The sequence below is a fragment of the Brienomyrus brachyistius genome, chromosome 15 (assembly GCF_023856365.1).
Source record: "Brienomyrus brachyistius isolate T26 chromosome 15, BBRACH_0.4, whole genome shotgun sequence".
Lineage (NCBI taxonomy): Eukaryota > Metazoa > Chordata > Actinopteri > Osteoglossiformes > Mormyridae > Brienomyrus > Brienomyrus brachyistius.
Window position 1 is genome coordinate 5001933 of NC_064547.1, and position 15027 is coordinate 5016959.

The 15027-nt window shown below is 41.3% G+C and overlaps 1 protein-coding gene and 1 long non-coding RNA gene across 6 annotated transcripts in view; both read right to left on the minus strand.

The window, feature by feature from the left end:
* Positions 1-8135, minus strand: part of tle2a (TLE family member 2, transcriptional corepressor a) — a 38500-nt gene extending 30365 nt beyond the window's left edge. For 2 of the 5 annotated variants that reach the window (XM_048977343.1, XM_048977342.1), the window contains exon 1: positions 14-1100. In XM_048977343.1, the coding sequence (XP_048833300.1) occupies positions 14-115 (102 nt within the window). In that variant the 5' untranslated portion in view covers positions 116-1100. The other 3 variants (XM_048977344.1, XM_048977348.1, XM_048977345.1) reach the window with 3 other exon arrangements.
* Positions 8136-10828: 2693 nt separating this feature from the next.
* Positions 10829-13245, minus strand: LOC125709161 (uncharacterized). Its single transcript, XR_007382634.1, has 3 exons — positions 13098-13245; positions 11688-11771; positions 10829-11567 (listed from the first exon to the last, which is right to left on the minus strand). It is a non-coding gene; the product is annotated as an uncharacterized LOC125709161 (long non-coding RNA).
* Positions 13246-15027: the final 1782 nt, after the last annotated feature.

Consider the following 15027-nt stretch of genomic DNA (forward strand, 5'->3'; position numbering starts at 1 on the left):
CCAGTGCAGGTACCTTGGTGACCTTCCTCCAGCAAGACACTTGTAGGGACCTCAGGTGCTGTTTTTGGTATCTGTAAGGTAAGATCAGATTCCCCAGATACCCCACCCTGCACATGGTGGGCTACAACTGACCCCGGGCTTTGTGGAATTAAATAAACTGGGGCGTAAGCTCAGCTCTATCGTGGGAAAGTCCGCTCTTATTTCTGGTGTAACCTTTTGGATAGTGGTAATAATACTGAAATCGCCTTATCAACTGGGCCAATCTTTATACACACTCCTGTTTCCTAGGCCTCATCTGCTTACTTAGGTCAACACGGGATGCGGAAACTTTACTAATTCCAATGGTGGAGCTGGGACACTTCGCCGGTTTATATTCATACCTGTTCACCCAGTAACAACAAAAGGCTTTTACGGACGTGTTTATAATTCTGCACACAATAACCTATCACGGTATTCCAATTGGGCTCACGTCAGGATGTCAGATACACACATTTTCATCATTTACGCGGATTCCTGTGGCTCTGACATACCATATAGCCTAAAAAGGCTATATTTCGGTGGAAATTAGTAAGAGAGATTGCAACAAAATTTGGCAACACGACGTCAGCTGAGGTAAATAAAGCGATTAAGCCACTAGTATAGGCTACATCTACAGTAAACAAGATTAAAATGGGTGCAACTTGATATATTGTTACAAATTTGGGGAAATTCATAGGACAGGAGCTGTATTACTGGTGTAGCGATACCCTCGCAAATTCGGTAAACAGCCAACATAGGATTAATCGGCAAACATCACATTCTTACCTGAAATGTGTCGAATACGCCCCGCATCACCCCCGGCACACTGCTTATGTTTATCGGCATTAAACACCGCTTCTATCTATTGTAGGTAAATCAACAAACGATACTTGAGGTCGCCTGTTGTGGTGTCCCATTATTTTATAGTCCAGTAACGCTTCCTGGCGTATATTTACTCGCTAAACTTATGCTCATTTCAATCCAAGCAAACGAAAATTCGCCCACATGGGATCTTCTAGACTATTACAAAGTGAAGCATTTATCGTAATTTTAAGAAGTGCTGTTGTTTGAACTCTAGAGCAGTATACTCACCGGGGGTCGATTCTGGGGGTACATTTTTGGGGGTTGTGAGCCTTTTGCTTAGTCCGATTGTTTTTAGAAAACAAAAGATTCCCGAGAGAAAATGTATGGAGTATTTATTGTTGGCTTCAGAAATGCATCAGGCCCTGTTTCAAAGGCAATAATGGTCAATCTTGGCTCGTCTTACACATACCCTACTCAAGCCTTCCTTTGTTCGTGTTTTATTTAACACTGGTAAAAGAAAAAAAATTAAATAACACGCGCGCAGTACAGGCTACAGATTCACCAGATTTTCTTAAAGCGAAATATTTGGTTCACTCCGTGTTCAGCACTTTGCTGCTTAAAAAGCCCTCGATCTTCTAAAAAATCCGCAGTTTCCCACCTCCACGTATCTCCTTCGTACCAGTTCTCCCAAACAAGAAAAGGTAGCTATTCAGTCTAAGTGTATCACCGAGCTCCTGAGACGGACAAGACATGCAACGCAAACGCAGCTTCCTTTGTTTCGCTGGTTTCTTCGAGCTTTTCAGAAAACTCACTCCTTCCTTCTCTGCTCGGCTCCCTTTCTCACTCTCTCCTTCCCCTTCTGACTTTCAATGAATGGGACAGGCAGGAGTTTTCTTTGAGAGGGAAACAAGACGCACAGTTGTCGCCACAGTGTGATCAATATTGGGCAGGCTATAGCTAATAAGCGACGTCTCTTCTTCTACGCTCTTATCCATTTCTTAAGGTTGCTGCCCAGTTAATAGACACGGATAATTACTTGATTCTGACTGAAATAATGCACATATTATTTTGTTTAACTCTCGCCCGTACTATTTATTTTAAAATTATATACTTCATAATAGAAATGGAATAAATTTAACTTAATGCTAATTAAAATGAGCAAATTAAATTATGTACTTCTGTTTTAAAATATTCTAAGAATGCAACCATAAATACATTGGTTATTCCACAGTCTCGCACTTGTTTTATTGAAACCCACTACTTGGTGTTTCTCACTTTTTGACTACTTCTCAGGATCTTTCGGTTTTCCATGCTCATGTAAATTTGCTGATAGGAGGTGTGGGGGATGCAATGGAATTGATCAATGAATGAATGAACTCTCCACGTGGGGTTCGACCCAGCTACAATCAACACGGGCAGCACCAACCAATGAGTATTTACATACCCCACGTGGGTTACCCGATGTGTTTGTTGATTGGAGGATGACCGTGTCTCGCTGTTCTACACGTCAATCAAGAATGGCAAAATGGCCGAGAGGAGGATTTAACTCTTTGGAGGCAAAAATAAGTGAGGGAGATGGAGTTGTTATGGTAATCGCAATTTGCATACATTTTCCCCTTCCTTTTCAGGAATGAACTGGTAATATAGGGGAATCACATGTTAAATCCTTGGTTGGACAGTTTTAAGGCATAAAAACAATGTTATATTTACATTTGGCATACTTATTGTTAGTAATTAATTCGGCCAGAATACCAGCGTCTAAAGAAAAATAACGCAAATTTATTTGCTTGTCGTTTTAAAATTTAGTTTTCAATTGATGTTTTATTGTATGAATACTGTGGAACTTAATAAAGGCTTGATTTTAAAGGACATTGTCCCTATGGTAACAAAATGTTATAAGTCACACGGGAGCTTTTCCTCAAATAAATTCAAGTACCATCGATTTGTATCAGGTCAAGCCATGAAAGAATCCTAAAAATATCTCAGTGTACAGATATTTCTAGCAGAAGGAAATGTAACATCTGCAATCAACAGAGAAGGTGGGCAGAGGTAGGGGGGGGTAATCTTAAAACTACTAACTAAAGTTAATTCTTAGTTACGAATGCTAAATGTTTAATTTTTAAAGAGACGCTCCATGAGACAAGTTTAGTTCAAGTTTTCATTGTTCACACAGAGAAATATAAACAAGCAATAAAACACCTGAAAGGGCCACAGAGTAAGAAAGATAATCTCATTCACAAACAAGGACATAAACTTTCCTCAAAACTTTCCTTTTTCAGAAATACCTGAAGTAGTACTCTGTATTCTTACTCAGCTCTTTTCCTTGTGTGTGTGTGTGTGTGTGTACGGAAAAAAAAGTTGCACTTTCTCAACAGAGTATTCAGATAGATGGTATTCATAGCCTGGGTCCTTATTGAGCTAGTATCGGAAAAATTCATTGCAGCGTCTTAACGCACTAATGTAAGTCGCTCTGGCTAAGGGCGTCTGCCAAATACTGTAAATGTAAATATAAACTCGACAGCAGACAGAATGCAACCCTCCCTGGTACATCAGTCCATGTCACAAAGTTTGTACTTGACATACTTGGAGTATCATACTGTTCGCCATTCAGAACTGACTGTACTCAACTGCCTGCTCAATAACCAGCTGTCTTATAGCAGAGTCGGTTGTTGCGGGAGAGGTAATTACAACGGCAATGCACAAACTCGGAACCAGGTACACTACAAAAGCCAGGCGTTGGTGTTGAATGAATTATGCCGCCCTGATTAGGCATGGTTTTTTCTGTTCTTCAATTTGAGGCCAAAACAGAAAAAAAAATAAATTGCGTTAGTTCCAATAATATTTTTCCCCCAGAAGTCTGTGGGGCATGTGTTCTTGAAAAGGCCACAGGAAAAGCCTCTAGTGCATGGCATATGGGAGAATCTGCGCATGTAACTTCCAATAGGTGTCCCTTAAAACGAGAATATGAATATAAAAAAGGCAAATACTGGAGACATTTATTAGTATTCTGGTGACATGCCCCCTTCAGAGGTGCCCATAATTAGGGAGACAGATATTGGAAAAGCAAATTCCTGCAATTGGAAATCACAACCTGCCAGAGGTGGAGCTGGGAAACACAAAGAAAACGGGGAGGGGGGGGGGTACAGGAAAAGGGAAAGAACTAAATGGGGCAGTTCAGAGGGAGAGAGAGACTAAGATTATAAATTGAAGGACTGAGACAATTTATGTGGAACACACAGAATGTGGGAGAGAAAAGTATGAAAGGCAGATTGTATTGCATTTTCTTCTGTGAATTTTAACACCCATAGCCGGTTTCACGCCCTTCTGGATCGACGGATCGCATTTATTATGCAGGAAGGAACGCGACGCACGGCTGTCCGACTCCTCTGGATATTTCAGGTTGAAGCGGGAGCAGGGCACAATGCATATTTGTGCATGTGTGGGGGGGATTTCACATTATCGCAGACGGTGGAATGGCGAGAGTGATGATGCGCACACAGAATTGCAGATGAGGTCATGCCTGGGGGAGGCGGGGCTAAACCAGACCCCCGGGGGGGGGGGGGGGGCGGGGTGAATTGCAGACCTGCGATGGGCCCACAAATCAGGTCCGTGCGAAGGGACAACGTCCCTTTCATAAAGCTGTCACTACATCTAGGTCACGAGGTTTTGAACTAGGTCGCCCAATCAGATTCATATTATCATGTAAATGATAAATGTCTATGGTAAAATAATAAAAAAGATCACATCGCAAAGAGTATATCTGTATAAATAGTGTACTGGGTCTTGGCAAACCTGGAGCAATGTGACCAGGTCTGATTTATCTAGCAGCGGCACACACTCTTTGTCTTTATTTGCAGAGGCTGGTTTCCCCCCTTTTTTGTTAAACATAAATACATACGCCGCCGCGGTTCGCACCCGCCCGCGAGCTTGGCCGCCACCTGCGGCTTCCCCCATCTTTCACCATCACGATTTGCGGCATGCGGGAGAAAGACTGATGAGCGGGGGGGGGGGGGGGGGGTGTGCAGACTGACAGCTGACTGGAAGGTGAGCCGCCGCTTGGTCGGAGGCGATGTCAGCTGCCGTAATGATAGCGGGCGGGCAGGCGGGCAGGGGGTGAAGACGGCGGAGGTACAAGGAGAGGGGAAGAGGGAGATGGGAAGCCGAAATAGAGTGGGACTTGATTAGCTAATCATTTTCGTGAACGAAATTACGGTAATGCTGTTTACAACAAAGCAAAACAATGCTACATCACCGTAATTATCATATCAACATTTATGTAGATAAGAGGGCTCTCGTTGTTCCGCCAATTATCATACAACAGATTTATAGTAAACAGTTTTACTTCATTAATATTCAAAGGGTTCAACAAAAAACACGTCACGTTAAAAAGGCAGGGGGCAGCAGCCCATTGAGCCCCCTAAGCCTCCTATGGACAGTACCATGAGTTTTGAGGGGACCAATGTAGGGAGGTCTGTCAAGTTCCCACAGGACAGTGGGAAGATGGTACCAGCTCAGCGTGGAGGTGACTGATGGGGAGACAAGGCCATGCTGTTGTTGCGATTGCCCCAACCCCCCCCCATCAGACAGGCCTGGTGTCAGTGCCGAGACAGTGGGGTGATTTATTGGGCCTCCCCTCTACTGGGAAGCCTCCTCCCCCTGCTTCTGCATCCCCCGTCTCCTTTTGGCCCCTGGAGGAGGGTGGGGGTAATGACTCGGATTAGCAGCCGCACAGACCTGCGTGGATTCAATGATGCACACGCACACACACACACACACACACATACACCCACACACACAAACACACGTTGACATACTTATCTAAATCGGGACCTTCCATTCATTTCTATGGGAAAAACCCTAATTCCAATCACAGCACCCTTAACCCCTACCCAGCCCTAACCTTAACCATAAATATGCAAACAAAATACAAGATTTTTGGCATTTTTACTTATTTGATTGCTTTCACAGATTTTATAAAACCGAGGTTATCCAAATCGGGACCTGAAAATGTCTCAAAGTTAGGAAGTTTCAGGTTTACCACACTTTGGGGACATTTTGGTCCCCAAATGTAATCTATGCAAACCACCCCCTCCCCCCGACACACACACACACACACACACATGCACCAAGACAGACTAATATGCATAACTACCCACAGGCAGTTGTATCTGGGAACTCTGGAACCTTATTTTTAATTCTTCAATTAACATTCTCAACATAACAGATTAACGAATAGGAATCCGCATCCGATACCGAGCAAAATCCTCACGTCAGTTTTATTCTGTTTCAAAGTATGATCTAAAAAACCCACTTGGAACCTTTTGCTTACTGGTATGACACAGATGAGGAGGCATTAAAAAACACAAACACACATATATACAGCAGACAGATTGGATTATATTCTCCTTAATAACTTGTCACTGTAGCTCATATTCCAGAGTCGCACTGTTGCCAGGCGTCCTCATTTTTGAAAGTGAATGACAGGAAATCGACACATCAAACTTCTCTTTGCCACTGTATTACACGCACAAGCATTTCACGGCAGTCAGCAAAAGGCACGCGCTGAATAACCATACGTGTTATATTATTATGGAAGCAGGAGGGTGATTAGTCATAGCACATTTACAGATGCATAAACTATATAATCACAATTAAAACTGCCATCTTGATCATACTGAAATGTGGAATACCTCTATCCTTTGTATTAAGGTGATATTTGTCACTTTCTCATGCTACTCCATGTCGCTCAAGTATTGAGAGCCAGTTATAAATTCACTATGTCAATAAGACATCGTTATCATAAGTAATATCTAGCATTAAACAACGGAACCATTTTTGCTAGAGAGAAATACGGTGAAGCGTCTCATATTGATCTCCCCGGATCAAAGTGATAACACATTACATTCTCCTTTAATAGAAGCGCGCAATGGGTTCATATCCCTGCTCTTGACTGCGGTCTCCATTCTCTACATCGTTCGCATTTTTCTGTGTTTTTGCCTCTAATTAGGTACTCTGAAACAGTGCGCATGTTTTAAAGCTAGACGACATTGCATTTATTATTATTGCCGTATACACTGAGGATCTCATTGAGCTTTTGCAGTTTATAGTCGCTTTCGTAATTCAGATTTTGCTGCTGGGATTTTTTCACTTTATGTGCTGAAGTTCCACGTTTGGAATTTGGCTCCAGGGACATCGGCGCGTTGGCTGAGATTCAACATACATTTCGATAGAACATCATCTTGTACAGCTGCTTCGTGCTCCTGCTGTATCCTCTATGATCGTGAACTCAGGGAGATAAAATGACCCAATTAATGACCCTTTGTCTGACGTCAGAGGGCGCGCCGTTCGCTGTTTACATTGGCTGTTTTTAGCCTAGCATAACTGGCAATAAGGCTTCTGATTGGCCAACCTGGCTTTACGGTTAGAGTTATATCGCCGCCTGTCGGCTTGACATGCTCTTGACAACGTTTCAGCGTTTTCATATAGACGGAGATTTTTCCTTTTAATAACGGAGGGGGAAACACCTCCGTTTTTAAAATACCCGTGTACATGTGGACAAGGCCCTAATTACATGTAACTGTGACATGGCTTACGTTGGCATCCCATTCAAAGTGCCTACTCCATCCCACCCAGTGCTTCCTGTTAGGGGCTCCGGGTACACCACATGCTTTATGTAATACATATAAGAACGTAAGAATTTTACAAATGAAAGGAGGCCATTAGGCCCATCAAGCTCGTTTAGGGAGAACGTAACTAATAGCTCAGAGTTGTTAAATTTCTTATCTATCTCAGATTTAAAGGAATGCAAGGTTTTAGCTTGCACTACAATAACAGGGATCGAGACTATTCCATACTCTAACCACACGCTGTGTAAAGAAGTGCTTTCTCAAATCCAGTTTAAATGTTCTCCCGCTAATTTCCACCTATGGCCACGAGTTCCTGCATTTGAATTAACACTGAAGTAACTATTTGGTTGAACAGCATTCTGAACAGCATTAAAACTCTAGTGTACCTGGATCATGGGCGTCATTAGGTCCGATCACTCCAGCGTAACCCCGAGTATTTCAGTCCAGATGCCAATTATGTTAATTTAAACAAAAAAAGGTCAAGCCCCATGTAAACGTAACTTAGACCCTGGAGTTTTCAGTAGCTAGAAACTCCCCTAACCTGGATAATGTCCCCCCTTAGTCTTCAAACATACAGCCATCCATCTTTTAACTACTCATTTCTACTTTCATAATAAAACTGGCGAGAGGATCAGGAGGACAGGAGAACCTCACCTTCGCAAACTCCGGCTGCCCCTCTGTGGTCGTTCATAGGAACTTCATTGTGTTCCTCTCTTTAGGCTGACGCTGTCGATAGCAATGACCAAGACGAAAACCGCACATTCGCTGCTCTTTTTACTTTAATATTTTCTGTAAAATCCTCATGTAGAAGACCTGCCGTGAATTTAAACGTCCCCTTTAAAACTGGACTGTTTTTGAACAGCAAATAGCATAATTCGCTACTATTAATAAGTAAACTACCTATGTAAGAAAATTGCCAGGTAGGCCTATATGTGTGTGTACATTATTTGGCTTTAGAAAAGACACAAAGATTGTCTATATTGTAAGATCATGCATATTATCATTAATGTACTGATATGTGCATCTTGGATAAGTTGCAAAGTAGTTTATAACTTTGAAATTAATGAAAATTTCACATATAACAAACATATAAATAGATAGAACGTTTAAAATTGTAAATCATTGGAGAGTTTCTGAAAAATACTGATTTGAAAGTTGCGTCGGATCTTTGGTTCTGTGGTGTAAGGGTTAGCACTTTGGACTTTGAATCCAGCGATCTGAGTTCAAATCTCGGTAGAACCTGTAGAAGTTTTCTCATGGTTCGTAACTAAAAGTACGGTCCTGTTCAAAACTAATAAACAGCGAACCTGTATGAAATGACAGTTTCCAGACAGTCGTTTATGTTTTTATTTATACTTTAAATAGAGACGATATTCTTTATTTTGTATGAAATTATTTTATGACAGTCTGACATTATTTTGAAACTAAAAATAATATATGTTCTATAAAAACATTCATGTTAATAATCGAGGTCGAATACATTTTTTCTGTAAAGAATTGGTTTCTGGTGTAATTTTAACGTACTCTGATGTGATTTTATGCGCTGTTTTTGTCAAGATCTATGCTAATTCAGTTGTTCTTTCGTTATGAATATTTAGAAGTGAATTTCATCCAATGAATGCTTCTTCCGATGGCTTTATTGGTGTAATTGTTCCATTTCCCCACCAGAGATCAGCCTATCTCGACTTCAGCTCAGTTCATTATCTCGATTTAACACAGGACAAGGGGATATATAGAAAGTGGATGGATGGAGATACGTTATGCGTTTGTTTTTAAAAGGTTGTGAAGAGCGGCTTAGACATTTGCTTGCTAGTCTAAATTGTTTTACTCAGTGTGAGTTTAACATGTTTCAAAGACAATAATAAGGGCTCATACACTCTCTGAAAAGGGGTAAAGATTTGTACCATTGCTTGTCACTGGGACTGTGCCCTTGTAATTGTACCTTTTAAGGTACAGAAATCGTCTCTGAGGAACATCCCAAAGGTACAAGCAAGAATGTACATCAATGGTACAGAAATGTTCCCCAGAGTCAATTTCTGTACCATACAAGGAACAATTACCTACAGCTAAGGAACAATTGGCAAATCATTGAGGGTACAACCCCAGTGACAAGCAAAGGCACAAATTTTTACCCTTTTTCTGAGAGTGTAAGCATATTCTTCTTCTTCTTATTATTATTATTATTAATAATAATAATAATACATGGAGGGGGAGGCTGACACTTCATAGCCACTGCAGCCTTGGTTTCCGATTCACTCTGAAGGCCTTTAGCTACATTTTAATGAGGCATGAACCATGATGCAATATGTGAATAAAGTAACAATATTTGTAGTCAGCAGATGCCTGTAATCGAAGGGAAATGTACGGTGCTATTATATTTGAAATTTAATAATTATAATCCGAAGCATTACAGACGTGGGAAGTGGTAATTGACTCAAATTTTCCATAAAATCTAAGATGGCTTTTCACAGTAGCATAAGCATAAACATGCAGAAACCACTAACTCCACCGGATATTTGCTTCTGTGAGTAATTCCTGGCATCCTTTCTAGGGTTTACAGTGCCTTGTAACCTGTTATTTCAGGATGGGGTCTAAACTGTAGCGACTGTGATGAGAAAAGCGAGCTGGAAAAGCCGATGGATACAGTATTTCTATACTATCATGGTTATCACTGGATTTGAACCCGCATGCAGATACTGAGATCTGGAGCATTTCGGTAGAACCTTCCCCAAGCTGCTGAAGGAACATTCCTGTCCAGGAATGACACAGGCCTGGACTCTCAACAAAATCCCCAACAGCGTCAGTGTGGGTATCAGCATTCATAGCCTGCAAACTGTATGGACGAGTACAGGATTAGAGCATGAACTGCAATCAGGCTGCAATCAAGTGCAAATATGTGCGAAATATGCCTTTGCTTACTGTGCTATGATGACAGATAACAGAAAAGGAGCTGGTGTGTGTATCCAGGAAAAAAAAAAAAAATTGTGTATGTCAAATAAGAATGTAAAGATATTTATTTTCAAGAACCTATAATTCAGGACATATTTTTATACATTTTTAGAAAAAAAAACATCACTTAAGAGAGATTATGAAATAGAACTTAGTAATCATTGACCTTACCCGAGATCATTGACTTTTTTTTTTTCTCATATCCTTCGTAACTAGTTGCACAGTCAAAGAGTGGTTCAGGACACATTTCACTGCATGTTGTACCTGTACGACTATGCATGTGACAACTAAAGAATCTTGAAATCTTGAATCTTAAAGATACAATATCATAAGTTTGCACTTGCGGGGGGCAACAAAAAAACGTATCTTGCCTACCGTCTGTGTTAACGCATGTGTCTGACGCACACATAGCCTATTATTCCATCCACCTATAGGGTATCGACAAGCTAGTCATGCAAAAGTGCAAAATGCAAGCATAGAACATAAGCACAATGATGGTCTTGCCAATTAACTGCAATTCCAACTCAGGCAACAAGGGGTCACTGCCCCCCCCCCACCCCCCAATCCATCCAAGTACAGTATCTCCAATCTTTTGGGTTATAGACAACCAATACCCAGTGTATGACAACCCAGTGTTTTAACTGGAAAATTTCTGTACAGCCAGCTTCAGTGTTTCTACCCAACATAGAGCCTACAATTCTAATTTGGAAGGTGTAAGAATATCATTTCATACTTGGAAAGGTCACACCCAATATGGGTTTGGACGTGGGTTTAGACGTACATTTAAGTAAAATTATAAACACCAGAAAAAAAGGGAAGTGCGATTCTGAAAGACGTTACAAATGAATAGTCTTGAATTTATAAAGATAAAACATGATGCCATTATATGTTATTACAACCTGAAAACAGCGGAAGAGAGAATATAAAATCTGCTTTAGTGGTGCGAGAAAGAAAATGATAATTGAGAAGATAGGATCCTTCCGCAAATGCTGAATAAATGGCTGGGAGATGGATGGAGTGAGTGGATAATTAGCTGCTTTATGTCTTAAGGTCACCCATTGACAACCAAATTGTAAAATGTTTGAAAAAATAACAGAATACAGGATATGATTTGCATTTAATCAGTAGTAATTCTGCCTGCTGGGAAGATGAATGACGTCGAAGGAATACCTACAACAAACAATGTCATGTTCAGTCAAGGTCTCAAATTCACACTGTCAACAGTCATGCTATCTGATTGAATGTATAATCATATTAGCATTTAACCTGGGAAAACATCTATAGACTTACTGAAGCGGTAAAACTGTAGGTTTGCTTTTCCTGGGCCAAGATTTTGAACCATCCATTCAAGGAACTTTCAAACGCATTGGAATTCTGTAATACAAGAAAATAATTACACACTCCTAAGCTCTCATGCAATAATGCAAGAAAATGGCCGAATTAACACTTCTAAAATGATCAAATATAAAATAAAGGTAAATAATAATGAATAAAATTAAATCGAAAAAGCATAAATTTAAGAACCATTTAGTTTCACTGAGGAAGGACAAAAAATGTGTCATTCATATGGCTTTTTTGTCTATGAACAACAAAAAAAAAGGAATTTAAAAAATGGAATTTAAAACAGAAAGTTGCAGAAGCTGAAAGGAAAATAAAATGATAAAATCTAACACCAGCTGATATCATAGTTTCATTTTTTTTTTGACCAAAAAGGAATGATGGAAATTGGAATGTAGGTCACAGGATGACACGACACAGAAAGCCCTCTCCAATTTATGGCAGCCTGTCACATTTTCAGCATTAATATCAGGTTCTATCTAAGTATATGTGTATGCATATATTGGTAGTGAGAGCTGGGACCTCTCATCTCCAAGACCGAGGACTTGAAAGGCACCTTTGCTCTGACGCTGTGCAGCTACGCGTGTTCCCTTGTCACGTGGGCTTCTCCAGGTTCATCCTGAACCTCAAAGACACGCAGTTAACTTTCTTAGCGTGTCTATGAGATCTAGCTATTTTAAGGAGCAACACAGCTGTAGGTGCGCACACATAAAAAACCATACATCAAAGATCAACGCATCCCTGCTTATTTAGAACGTGAAAGATTACCCATCCATCCATCCATTTTCTGTAACCACTTGTCCTATTCAGGACAAGTGGTTCTCTGGGAGTCCGGAGCCTACCCAGTCGAATAACTAAATGTAACGTATTATATTATACATAGTATAATGTATATAAACGTTTCAAGTCAAAATGTATTTCTTGAACTTTTTCGACTCCAGTCTAAAACCTTATACTGTAGATGATGAGGTACAGAGCAACTTTTTGGGCAACTGAGCAATGTCACTAAGCAATTGCTGACTAGGTGAGACAAAGGACAGTTTATCTGGATGGTTGCGAAAAGTTGCCCACTGCTGTTCAAAGTTCCCCTAATAGAAATTTGCTGCCCAATATCAATGGGAATGTGCCCGAGCAACACTGGAAAGCAAAACTGGCTGGCAACACTGCTGAGAAGGTTGCCCTGTGTATCGTCACCCTATGAGGTCTTAGTGTAGAGGAGCCTTTAAAGTGGAAACAAGCAGCTTTGTGTCCTGTGGCTGCAGATTACCAGTCCCTTCCTGAAGTTCCTTCCCTATGGGTAGTAAAACCATGCCCCCCTCCCTCCCAACTTAAGGTAGAGAACACAGTTTGCATTTTCCAGACCTTGGCTTCTCCTTCTCTTGATCCTCCTGGTCCTGAAGAATGAGCTCCTCTGCAGGTCCCCACCCTGCTCTGGCAGGACCCTGCCGGCGCAGGATTGAAGTGTCAGGTGTCGCACAGAGAAGTTATAAATATCAACAGAACTAGGAGGCGCCATCAGCCAGTTCCGTACTTTTCAGGTTGAAGGTGAAGCTGCCAGCTTCTCCGCAGGGGGTATATCTGGGTGCTGGAAATACAAGTCTTACATCTTACCATGCGACAGTGGGAGACACAGCAGGGATGAATGGCCAGTTACCTGAAATATTATGGATTTCAGGGCGTACCACCGCGTCGCTGCCCTAGAAGAGCACGCTATTAAAATGCAAAGGCACCGGTTACATAATATTTACATTGGGCAGAAGCAGATGTTTTAGATTTAATTAGGGTCATCGACCATTTACCTTGGTCATTTTTTTCCTGAACCACAAAATCTCTCCCATGCTCTTTTTCGGCAACAAAAAAAGATCTGGTAAATCAAACGGATATGAATAAAAAGAGTTGCACACAGGGTCTGAACATCAACACTGTAGGCCAGCACCTTATCTGGTGATTGATAGGACAATATATGAATATATGTAATAAAAGAGAAATATGTATGACTAATCTCCTTGTTAATACCCTGCTTGACATCCCTCTGTATCCTCGCCGTGGACTTTGCCAGTAATGTTGGGTTTGGCAGTCAAACCTTAGAGATCAAAAACTGGGAATCACTTGTTTGTTCCGCATCTTACCACAGGACAAGGAAGTCCATCTACGGAGTGGCCTTAGCTCATAGTTACACAACGAAAGACAACTCGGGCTGCGGCATGATAGTGTCTGTCAATATGCTGGAGCGTTTTCTGCAGTCGGGATGGAGCGGTCAGCAGGAAAAAGCTTAATTTCTAAACCTTTTAAAGTAATTATCCAGAAAAACACAGGCAGACAGTTTTAAAGCCCCATTAGACTGGGCTACGCTGCATGACGTAGGTGCTGTTTGCTGTACTCTATGCAGATGGTCATTAAGCACAGTGCACATGACAGCCAAACCATGCCTTTACAGACATCGGGATGATGGTGAAGCGTTCCCACTGTGAAGTAATGGTGTGCGGAGTCAGGGAGCATAACCGAAGCAACCACAGTGTGTGAACACACACGCACGTATGCACGCATACACAGACATGTATCTTTGTGGGGACTCTCCATTCCTTTTTATGGGAAAAACCCTAATCCCAACAATGACAACCTTAACCATAGGTAACCAAACAAAATACAAGACTTCTGGCATTTTTAGTTTTTTTGGTTGCAGTCACAGATTTTTTATAAAATTGAGTTTCCCCTTGTGGAAAAAATGGTCCCGATATGTCACATTGTGGACATTCGGTCCCCAAAATGTAATACACATAATCCACACTCACCTTGTACAAACATGTAAGAATAGCTGTTCATGCCAGACTTAAGTACAGCATTGTCCCCCAGCATTGTTCCGCACACCAGCAGTGCCCATTACTGGTTTACCCTCCGCTCTCATGATTATGGTTCCCTGCATACCAGGAGGTTGTGGGCAAGTTTATGAAGCGAGGAGGACTCTTTTGTGTATGTAGTTTGGAATTTTTTTTTTTACTAAAAATGGCCATAATTTCATCAAAAGTATTCATACTTCCTTCAGGATAGAACATGTATTCCTTCTAACAAACAGTGCATTGAAGAACGAGACAGGAAACAAAAGCATGACATGCTTTGTATCCATCCATTGTCATAAACCACATACCCAGATACCCCCCCATGACGGCAGGAGCATAAGGTGGCTCAGACCATAAAAGGGCATCAGTCCGTCACACACACCGCTCACGTGTCTTTTTTATCTTCATCTTTGTTTGACTGGAATGTCGACAGCCGGCTGTCTTGGGTCCAGCCC